General features: G+C 32.9%; 1 protein-coding gene across 4 annotated transcripts in view; it reads left to right on the top strand.

Moving 5' to 3' along the window:
• LOC117175064 overlaps positions 1–10773 on the top strand; it is a 106239-nt gene extending 95466 nt beyond the window's left edge. Inside the window, exons 9-10 of one of the 4 annotated variants that reach the window (XR_004467425.1) lie at positions 5502–5965; positions 7731–7969. Coding sequence is in view for 1 of the 4 variants with exons in the window: in XM_033364607.1 (XP_033220498.1) it covers positions 2277–2306 (30 nt within the window). In the remaining 3 variants the exon portion in view is untranslated. Of the gene's footprint in view, positions 1–2276; positions 2747–5501; positions 5966–7730; positions 7970–10729 lie in introns of those variants that run through there. The other 3 variants (XR_004467427.1, XR_004467426.1, XM_033364607.1) reach the window with 3 other exon arrangements.
• The last annotated feature ends 275 nt before the right edge of the window (positions 10774–11048 follow it).

Below are 11048 nucleotides of genomic sequence, written 5' to 3' on the forward strand. Positions count from 1 at the left end.
TTGGGAGAGGGTGGACAATATTATAGAAGAGAAGACAATATGAGAAGAACGAGAGAGCGAATAGAGAAAAAAAAAGAGTAATGAATTTAGGAATGGAGAGAAGAGACAAGCAGAAAGCAGAAATAATATTGTAAAAAGAGGATTGAAGCTAAATAGCGGGGGATAAAGGGTTAGGTTTTCGTCGATAAAGATTTGACAAGAAAAGAAAGGGATGTGCAAAGAATGCTAAATGACAGGGCTAGGAGGGAGACGAGTGAAGGGAGTTAAAGGCAGTGTAGGGGAATTTGTTTCTTAGGCAGTAGAGGGGGTGGGGGAGATGCAGGGTGATGGAGTGGTAAAGGTGTTATTTTGAAATAGTGCACGGGTAAAGAAGAAAGATGCGGATTTCTGGAAGTATATCTAGGAATTTGATGTGGTGGCTCTTGTAGAAACGTGGTTAGAGAGAAAGGAATGGTATAGAGTAGAGGCAAAGTTGCCATGGGGGTACAGGTGAAGGCTACATAAGGCGGTCAGAGTCAAGAAGAAAGGAATGGCTAGTGGGTACATTATAACGGGGATTAGGGATAGATTAGAGGAAGAAGTTGATGGAGAGGGAGAGAGGGAGGGCGTGCAAAAGAGGGCAGTAAAGATAGGAGGGGTGAAGTGTAAGTGTGTAACTGTATACATTAATGATGGCATGGAAAGGATTAAAGAAAGGGTGAAGACTTTCTAGGAGAGAGTGAGAGAGATGAAGGAGTGTTGGTACGGGAGGGGGCCTTCAATCTTATAATTGGGTGGGAAGAGGGCCTTTACAGGGACGAGGAGAGCTTTGAAAGGAAATCGAAGGATAAGATTATAAAAAACGAGAGGGAGATTCTAAGAGATAGGGGTATCAGTGATAGATAACGCAGGCCAACATGGTTTTGTTGTGGGAAAGTGGAGGGTCACTTCCGAAGTAATTTTTTACGTAGAATCTGAATCCAGGGTCATAATTGGCTATCACGTCAGAATTTTAAGATATTTGAGGTTATGTACTTAAAAAATGGCGTTTGTGGCTACTTTTGAGGTTATGTACAGAAGACACCAAATTTTTTGGGATTTTTTCGTAAGTTATATCATACAGCACTGATCTTTCTCTTAAATTTGAGAGTCACAGAGTTCAATTACCATTTTTCTTTACCAAGTTACGCCAATTTAAAATTACGAGATATGTCTTATTATGTCTTGAGCATTCGCTTTATATACTTTGAGGCAGACATTTTCTACTGGTTGTTTTCTTCTTAAAATTTGTACTTTGGGGTCTTGGGGTTTGTTGAAATCCCCAAAAATTTTGTGTATTCTGTACATAACCTCAAAAGTAGCAAAAATGCCATTTTTGGGCACATAACCTTAAATATCTTAAACCCCTGACGTGGTGGGCCAATTGTCACCTCGGACTCGGATTCTACGTAAAAACTTACTTCGGAAATGACCCTCTACTTTCCGACAACTGACATAACCCCATTATTTGCAGGCCTGTGTAATGTAGTTATGAATAAGGAAGGAGATAGAGATAGGCAGGAAAATTAGAGAGATATTACGCTGATGAATATGGCGTATAAAGTATACGCAATGGTGTTGGGTTTCGGTGGGAAGATGGAGGTTGAAAGAGAAAGGTATTTTTAGAACGAATGGATTGATTGCAGATGGATGAAGTGAGAAGGATGTACGAGTAAGAAAGGGAGGTACCGTCGGTTAAATAAGAGCCTGGTCACTGTTGTGAGAAAATGAAAAGACTCAATACGAAAATTCTTTCAAATATTGTTTTATTAAATCGAAAACTTTCATACAAATACATTAATAGCAGGTCCAATCACCTGCAGCGTCAATAATGCCTTGACATCTTCGAGGCATACTTTGGACAAAACCGCGATTTGGAAAGTCAGCGACATTTTTCAATTCTTTGAAACGATTTACCTACTTACTCACAAACTGTTTCGACTTTCGCATATATTTCGCAGTAGCCGCTTGGGCGAGCACAAAAAAACTGCTTCGAAGTGCGAAGCGTATGCGGCAATCATTTTGGAAAAATGCTCGGTTCGTATTAAAAAGAACAGTCAGCTGATTCTCTTTCATAAAGCATGAAGGACTATACTAACCTCTATATGAAAAAATACAGCATTCGCATTTATCGATCACTAGTAATTGTGACCACGCTCTTATTTAACCGAATGTATATGAGATGCTTAAGATGAACGGTATTGCGAGAGAGAGAAGGCAGAAGGAACGGAGAGAATAAGGGAGTTAATGTTTAACAGGGACTATGTGCTGATTATGCCAAAGGATGATTTTAATAGGTTTTGGCTTTCTCAAGAGAAGAGGGTATGTGAATTGTGCGGAAAGGGGTGTGCAAAAGTGGATCACTAGTTGGATTAATGTGAAGAGGTGGAAAGGAGTGGGGTAAGTATAGAGGTATTGTTGCGTGAAAGGGCGGTCAAAAGGGAAGCAGAATGGGTAAAGGGTTTTTTTTTGGTTAGATGGAGAAAAAGAGAAGGAAGGAGGAAGAGGAATGGAGAAGGAAAAATTGTAAATTGGAGAGGACGTTGGTGTAAGAAAATTGTCTTCGAGATAAGGTGTGGATCGATGTTAGTTTTTAAGAGTTAGCAGTAAGAAAATTCTGCAAACAAAATGAAAATGTAATCAAGTCTATATTTTTTAAACGTAATAAGAATGTTTTTAGAGTTGTTTAGTAGATCAAAAAATTTTTTATTAAAATTATATTGAAAAAACATTTCGACTTCTTATATTCCATTTAAATTTATTACATCGTTTCCTTTTTTAAGGAGAACCGCCTTTAAAAGTAAATTGAAAAACAATTTGAGTTTCAATTTGTGACTGTAATCTATCAAAGTTTTCAACCACAGTGCTCAATTTAAGTTACAATATTTATGACGTTTAAAAATATACAGTCAAAATTAATGCATTAAACTTTGAAAACGAGCGTGACGCGCGAGAGCATACCCGCTCACCTTAGGTGTGCAATGACGATATGCCTTCGAAGCGGAATATATTTTCAATGAAGAGTTGATTTTAACTGTACAAATTTAGAAGTTTATAACAGCTTAGAAGAAGATTAGAAGAGATTAGATTAGAAATTGAGTTCGCTTCGAAGATCAGAGAGTGTTTTATATTTCTCTGTTGTAATCTTCAATTTCGAATTTTATAAGTTTTTGAAATTAAATTACAGTATTTTTATAATACATGTATGGTGTCAGCCTTTTTCAATGCCTATGAAGCAGCACTAAAGTACTACTTATCACTCTCTAGGGAGTAAAAAGTGACGTCATAGGTGATTAATGAAAATTGTCAAGCAATGAGCAATCAGTGTTAGGCTAAATTTGGCAAATTTTGTTATACTTTGAATTTTCGTAAATTTCCCAAATTTATAAAAATTACGAAATTTCAAAAATTTCCCTGATTTTAAAATTAAGAAAAACTGATTAAAATTCAAAAAATTTTCAAAAAATTTCTTCATTCAGAAATTTATTATAAAACTTTGAAATGTTTTAGCAATTTAAAATTCATTAGAAATTTACAGAATTTTTTGAAATTCATAGTACAATACAAATAAAGTTTCGAAAGTCCTCCTTCGCCTAATTGACGCATAACGTACTATTTATAAGTTAAGTCTTTTTACATTCTTAGCATAATGGGAAGGTATTAGTTTTATGTGAAAAGTGACTACCGTCGTTTTCGTCTTTATATCGGATCACTTTCGAAAACTATTCGAAATAGGTTGAAATTTGGCACACGTTTTCTCTGAACTGAAAAAAAGATCGTCTTTGCTAACCAGATTTTTTAAATGAAAATTCAAAATGTTAAGGCATTTTCAACATTTTTAAGCTATTCTTTTTCAAGATATAAAAATCTATGCACGCCAAAATAAGAAAAATGTTGCTTATTAAAAGCCCTACAAAAGTAACATCACAATTTTTTAACTATATAAAAAAATCAAAAATTCATCGAAAAAATAGTTACAAATTTGTTATGAATAATTTTTTGATAGGAAACTTTGTTTTTGTTTTAATCGTAAAATATAGAAATTTAAAAAATTAAATTTTTGTGAAAACCACACAAGAGAAGAAAGAGAAAAATAGACAAATGTTTTTGACTAAAAAAGTTCTACCAATTTGTTGAAAACTTTTGTTATAAAAATACACTTAATATTTTTAAAACATCCTTAAAAAAAACCGACGCAAACTAAAATAACATTTTATTCGACAAAATTCTTTGCCTAAATTATATTTACAAATTTGCTTACAACCACTTTATGTTCACAAGTTTAAGCGCGCCTAGGGCGCACGTCTGTTGAATCTCGCGCTTTACGCTCGGATATTTATGCTTTGCATTTGAAACGCTTGAATAAAACTTTATCAAAAAAATCTCTTTTAGATGACAGTATTTATATGCGTCTTCATATTCTGAATTGTCTACTTAATTAAGAATAGTCAAAGATTAAGTTTCTCAAAGCTCTGTATAGGCTTTGAGGTACACATTCTCTTCGTGATACTCGCGCTGCGCGCTCGATTTTCCACAGACATTTGTAAGCAGGTTTTTTAAAATATTTTTTTTTCGTAACTTTCGTCGTTGTTCCACAAATTTGCTTTTGTTTCTAATGTTTTATTTTTATCAATAAAACAAAAAGTACGCGTCCTATCACGAAGTGATTCTTAACGGAATTGTAGATCTTTTTTGGGATAACAATTTTGGTTAATTCTCTTTTTTTCGTATCCTGCATAGTTTGAGCATAAAATGGAACTTTTGATTAGTTTTTGTGCAATCGAAATTTAAATTTCCAGTTTTCCAAGAAAATCCAAAAATTTGTTATGACAGTCTTGTAGGGATTTTGAAAATGAATGTTTTTCTTTTCTTGAATTTTTTGCATATCGTGCGTTGTTTAGTTTAAAATTTGGAATTTCGGTTGATTTAAAAAATTTTGAAAATGCTCTTACCCTGAGAATTTTCTTTTTAACGAAAAAAGTCATAAGGATACATTTTTTGTCTCAACAATTTTCAAAATGCGTTCACTTTTTTAATTTTCATCAAAAATGACTGGTTAACAAACTCGTTCTTTCTTTTCGGACCTAAAAAAAGTTTGCCAAAGATAGATTTGATCCATTCATTTTTAAGAGAGTTATTGTGCTTACGGACGGACGGCCGGACGGACAGACAGACGTTATCGTAAAAACATGTTTTTCGGATTCAGGGGGTCTCGAAACGTGGAGATCCGTTGAAAAACTGTGGTGTCAAATTTCGGATAATTCTAATACTTTCTCAATCATGAGTGATGAGAATGTAACAAATTAAATTTATGGAAAAGAAATACAAGTCGCAATAAAATGATTGATAACAAAAGTATTTTCAATTGGATGTGTTTTTTTTTTAAATTATTACAACATAATAGAGAAAATACGTCTGTTTCAATATAAATTCATATTATGAATTGTAATAATATAAAATTACAGAAATGATACATTTTTCAGGGTATCTAAAAAGTTTGCATTGTGGATAAAATCATATTACATCATATTACACATCAAGGAGATCACAATATTTCCGAGCTTTTTGGCTTGGCTTCATAAAAAAGTAATAATTTTTCCACTAACCGAGAGACTGACAGGGAATCGTTTCTTCTCTCGTGTGGGTGAAGAAAACTTGCCCACATTATGGTATCGGCGAGACGGGTTTTCTCAGGAGGGAAAAATTTGGAAGCACACACAGGGAATCTGCTGTTGGAACGGCGCGTGCGCCTCTTCTCAAGAGCAGAATCAGTGGCCAAGCGGAGCTGCCACCACCCCGCGACGCTCCAGTACTACTTCATGTCAAACTCCAGTACTGGCACGGTACTCCGGATCTCCGGTTCACTCTCCGGTATTCCTCCGTGCTTTAATCAGTTGCGGATCGTCCAGTCGGCTATAAAAATTACGAATTTGAAGAAACTTTCAGTGTAAACGAAAAATTCAAATACTTTTATAAAGAACAATAATTGTTTAAAAATTTCCAAAAAAAAGTATAAATTATGAAAGAAAAGAAACTTTAGTATAAACAGAAAAATGAAATAGAAAGAAACTAGATTATAAAAATAAGTTAAATCGTAAATAAGTATTTAAACCAAGTAGCAAATAACAGAAAGAGAAGATAAATTAAAAAGAAATAAAACTGAAACCACCTGTCCGATTCTATTCTGTTTTCGAAGAGATTCTAAACACTATCGGTAAAGAACTTCTCTTCGACGTAATAAAATAAGTTGAAAGTCGTTTTCTGGCTTTTACAGAAGTTTTTCCATTTGGAAAAACCCCTATTTTATTTCCACTAAAGTTTTGTCGTATCTCAAATTTACTTTTATTTCATTTTTCTGTTCTTTTTCGAGACTCTTGGTATTTAGCTTTTGCATGCGAGGTAACAGATGTCGCGTATTTCTATCCCGAACTCGAATCAGGAAACAACCGTGCCGTAAAGTTTTAAGTGAAGTTTCACACTAAAAGTTCACCGTATGTTGCGATCGTATGAAAAAGATCTTCCCAGTTAGGGGTTTCGGATCCGCGTGTACGTGAATGAAATTTATCGGTGAACCGCTTTCTTCGACTTTTTTGTCTCTCGAATAGAAGAATGAAAAATTCCTGTTCTATTTTCATTTATTTTTTATTTTCATAATAATGTATTTATCATTCTACATAATTCTTAAGCATTATAAAATTTAAAACTTATAAATAATTTGTCCTTTGTATATAATATGCATTCAATTCATTTTTCTTCGTTCTATTGTTTATTAAAGCAAGTTATGAGTTACTTAAAATTTTCTATGGTATGATTTATGCAGAAAGTAATGTCTTTTAATTAAAAATGGAAATAAATTTATTTTCATGATCTTGAATAGCTGCGGAAAAATGCATCTTTGCGTGTCCTTCTGAGATTTATTTTCCCCTCCGCTTAAGAAAATATTGCTTCGGCAAAGAGAAACGGCGCGATAAAAATAAATGAAACCTCTCTGCCGCGAATCGGTTTTTGCATTGGATGGTGGTTGTCAAGAAGGACATTTTTACTGCTCATCGAAGAGGCGACATTAATTTGTACTAAGAAATAGGTATTTAATTTTGAGACCTTGAACCATTTTTCTGTATTTCAGGAAAATACACACACTTTTCTATAAGCTACGAGGAAACGCAGAAAAATTAGTTTTCCTTGAAGTCTCATTTTCCGCGGATTTCTGCCTTGAAAGAACTATGCTAAATAAACGGCATACAAACTGGTTCAAATAAATCAATAAATACAAAAACGAATAAAACAAACAGAATGACTACTTTTGGCTTTATTGCGTACAGATTTTATTGGTCTCTCGAGCCCTAACATGAAGTAAAACACAATTTTTAAACTTCCGTCTTGTTTTAACGTTCCGGAATTGTGATTTTTTCAGCAGGCTTAGTTTGAGCTATTGATGTGAAATATATCATTGGCCTCGTGTGATTTATGGTGTTGCCAATCCTAAATTGGAAATTTGTTACGAATATATACATAGCCGTTAAAAGGATTAGCGATATGTATCGCTTGTTCGATAATGTACCCCACTCGAAGCAAAAACTAAATCATCCGCTTGCATCTAAAGTTGACATGTTAATTGGGTGATTACTGGAGAACTTGTAAAGAAAATTAGAATCGTGCAAAAATATGATATGTGTATGTACCATGATAGAACTTAGAATTGCGTTTGGTAGTTTCTAGTACTGGACAAAGTGTGGTGTAGTCCAAAAGTTTGAGAACTATTATTCTATGTTACGTGAAGTGCGTGTGAAACTCTTCTGCTCTCGTGAGTGTCGGAAAATCGCAAGGATAAAATCCCCAGAGGTGAGTTTATTCTCTGAATTGAGCTTATATCCCACTTTAAATTGTTCTGAGAATTAAATTTTTTAACTTTCGTAGTTTACAATAAAAATGCGTGTGTTACACGTACGATTATTAAAATTAGATTTGAAACATTAGGTACTATTTTTCCAATTTTATTGTTTAATAAAAGTATTTTTCTTAAGCTAAAAAGTAATATATAATGTTTCACGATTCTTTTTCCTTTTTAACTTATTATAAGGAAACACAAATACCGTATAAAATTTGACAGATTTGTTCAGAATAAATAGTTTTTGAATTGGAATTCATACAAATTCAAACTACTAGCCAACCTTATCACAAATATTGGATTAAAAACTTATTGACAAAGTATTATAAAAGAATTAGATAAATGAAAAACTGAGGGTTTTGTGGAAATTTTTATATAGCAAAAAATTCTTTTTGCCATTATTACTATTGAAGCGTTTTTGTATCGGGCGTTTTTTATTAATAACTTTGTGTAGTTTTTAAACGTCATAAATAGTTAGAAAGAAAAAAGTAGCAAGGCCACTTTGAAGTAAGTGAAACTTAATTCCAATTTTACCAAAAAGTGTATTTATTTAATAAAAACCCTGTGTGTTTCTGGATTTTTTACGAATTAAGACTCTATTGTTTAGAAAAATATTTATAAGTCAACAGTTAGATATTCGCTGTAAATAAAAATTGAGTTAAACAACGTTTGGGTTGAAGTTGGCTGAGGTTTACCGTGAATATATTTTTCAAAAACTAAACACTTTAGAATTTGAATTCTTACAGTTTAAAATAATTTAAATACGATTAATTCCGCTTGAAAATCATCTAAATTTTGATATTTCATGCCTGATACATTTTTCCACCCTACAATTGTTGAATATAATGGATTATTTAATTATCAACAATTCGGTGAGCAGAGAATTATTATTTTCGGTGACCCAGGGGAGGTGTAAATGGGTGGCTAGGTGCACTAATATTCGGTGAACATAGCACAAATATTCTCGGTGAGCATAGGCACTGCAATCACTTGTTCACTTTAATAAATTTTGACCTTAAGAATCGTCAAAAGCTGAGTCAAAACCGTACTTCTATTCAAATTTTGTTGTTATTTATTCATAAATTCTTAAAGCTTTAATAAACTTTAGACAAACTTCCTGAATATGCAAAAATTAACTTTCAAAATTTTACACATAATTTAGATCAAATTAAAAAAACTAAATTGCCAGGAAAGATTAAAAACTTTAAATGATTTATAAAAGTACAAGAAAATGTAATGGACTGTCAAGTGAAGAACTTTTTATTAACGAATTTACTCTTCTAAAAGCTGCATCTACTCGTTGCGAAAAATTATCAGAGTTGGAAAAGGGAATGGATTAGTCGAACTAAAATTTCGGTACGACTAGCCAAGCTTCTGAAAAATCTTTGACTAATCATCCCGAAATTCGGGATAAACAGACACACGTCTGATATGGCGAATTCTAGTAAAACAATACTGATAATTCGACTGTCCCTCTGATATCAAAAATCCATTTCGTGTAATAGTTGTGACGCGGCAGTTTGATTAAATGCCCTTGCAATCTAACAACAAAATATTTAGAACTCTGAAATATTGTATTTACAACTTCAGAAGTAAGAGCAATTATTGACATCATAGTTTGTTGTTTGCTTTACAAAGTTCATAAGTTTAAAAGTTCAAGAAATGTTTAAAAGACAATAAACTTCCATGCTGATAAAAACATGTATCTGTTCTGCCTTAGGCAATTCGTTATCCTAAGATGGGCCCCTTTTTAAAACAAAAAAGCTATGTAATTAAACACTAGCTATTGATAAATTTTATTTGTAGCGTGTAATGTTAAAACATATTCTTTCCATGTGTGACATATAAGTTATGCAAAATAACTACAAAACATAAAATAAGCGTTAAGTAAGGTCTAACCGAGAATAACTGTTGACAAAGTTCAAAGACTAAATATTTATGAAAATTTGTAAAATAAAAATATTATTCATCATTTTTAATAAACAGCCTACAAATTCATAAAACGTAAGTACCAATTGCGCTCGATGTTCTATTTATATCGCGCTTCGAGCTCGATTGTACATTTATCTCGCGCTCGATTATGTATTTACTTCGCGCTACGCGCTCGGTCAGTATATTTTCGCAACATTCTTGTGCAAACATTTTAGAATTAAGACTCAAAACATCCACCACTGTAATTTTGTAATTGTGAATTCTCTTTCGTTAAAACAGCTTAGCTCGAGAGTTTGAGCGCACCTACGGTATGCTACTGATGGCATTTGCACTCCGCACTTGGTCCTTGCATTTCTTCCGCATTCGGGCACAGACCTTTTAAAATCAAAGGCGAGACAAAGCGCTCGATGCTGCATTTTTCTCGCCCTTTGCGCTCGGCCTTTGTATTTGCCCCACATTTGTGCACAGACCTATTAAGGTTAACGAACCAAACATCGACAACTGTAATTTGGTGATCGTGAATTCTCCTTTGTTAAAGCTTTTTCGGCTTTAACGAACACATTCTCAAATTGAATGACATAGAATAGTCATTTTCGTTTTTATAATTATTATTTTTTTAAAGTTTGAAAACGCTATAACTCTGGTAATTTTGTTGTTATCAAAAAAAGTCATCAAGATAAATTGTTTATATTTTTGTGCACTATAAACAGCACAATATGAAAATTTAAATCTTAAAAAAGTGGTCTCAAAAATTTGGAAAATGCTCCAAATTATTGCATTTTTATTTAAAATAGCTGTCTAACGAAATCGTCCTTTCTTTTCATATCCTTATAAAGTGTGTCAAAGGGAAATTCAATAAACTAATTACTTCAAATGTTACTGTGTTTACAGACTACAACGTCAACGACGATAATGACAAGTCCGACAGACAGACGTCATCGTAATACCGGTTTCTTTGGGAATTAGGGATTCTCGAAAAGTGAAAATTTCAAGAAATCTGCGATAGTCAGTTTTCCCATAAAACAATATCTTTTTATTGTGATGAGAATGTAATAATTCAATATTTTTTGTGCGAATAAAAGATGAATTTTCGATTTTTTTTTTAAATTATAAAACCTGTTATGATGACCTTGTAAGTTTTTCAAAAAGTAACGTTTTCCTTTTCTTACCTTTTTTTATATTGTGCGTTGATGTGTTTAGAAATTTCATT

The sequence above is a fragment of the Belonocnema kinseyi genome, chromosome 6 (genome assembly GCF_010883055.1).
Source record: "Belonocnema kinseyi isolate 2016_QV_RU_SX_M_011 chromosome 6, B_treatae_v1, whole genome shotgun sequence".
NCBI lineage: Eukaryota > Metazoa > Arthropoda > Insecta > Hymenoptera > Cynipidae > Belonocnema > Belonocnema kinseyi.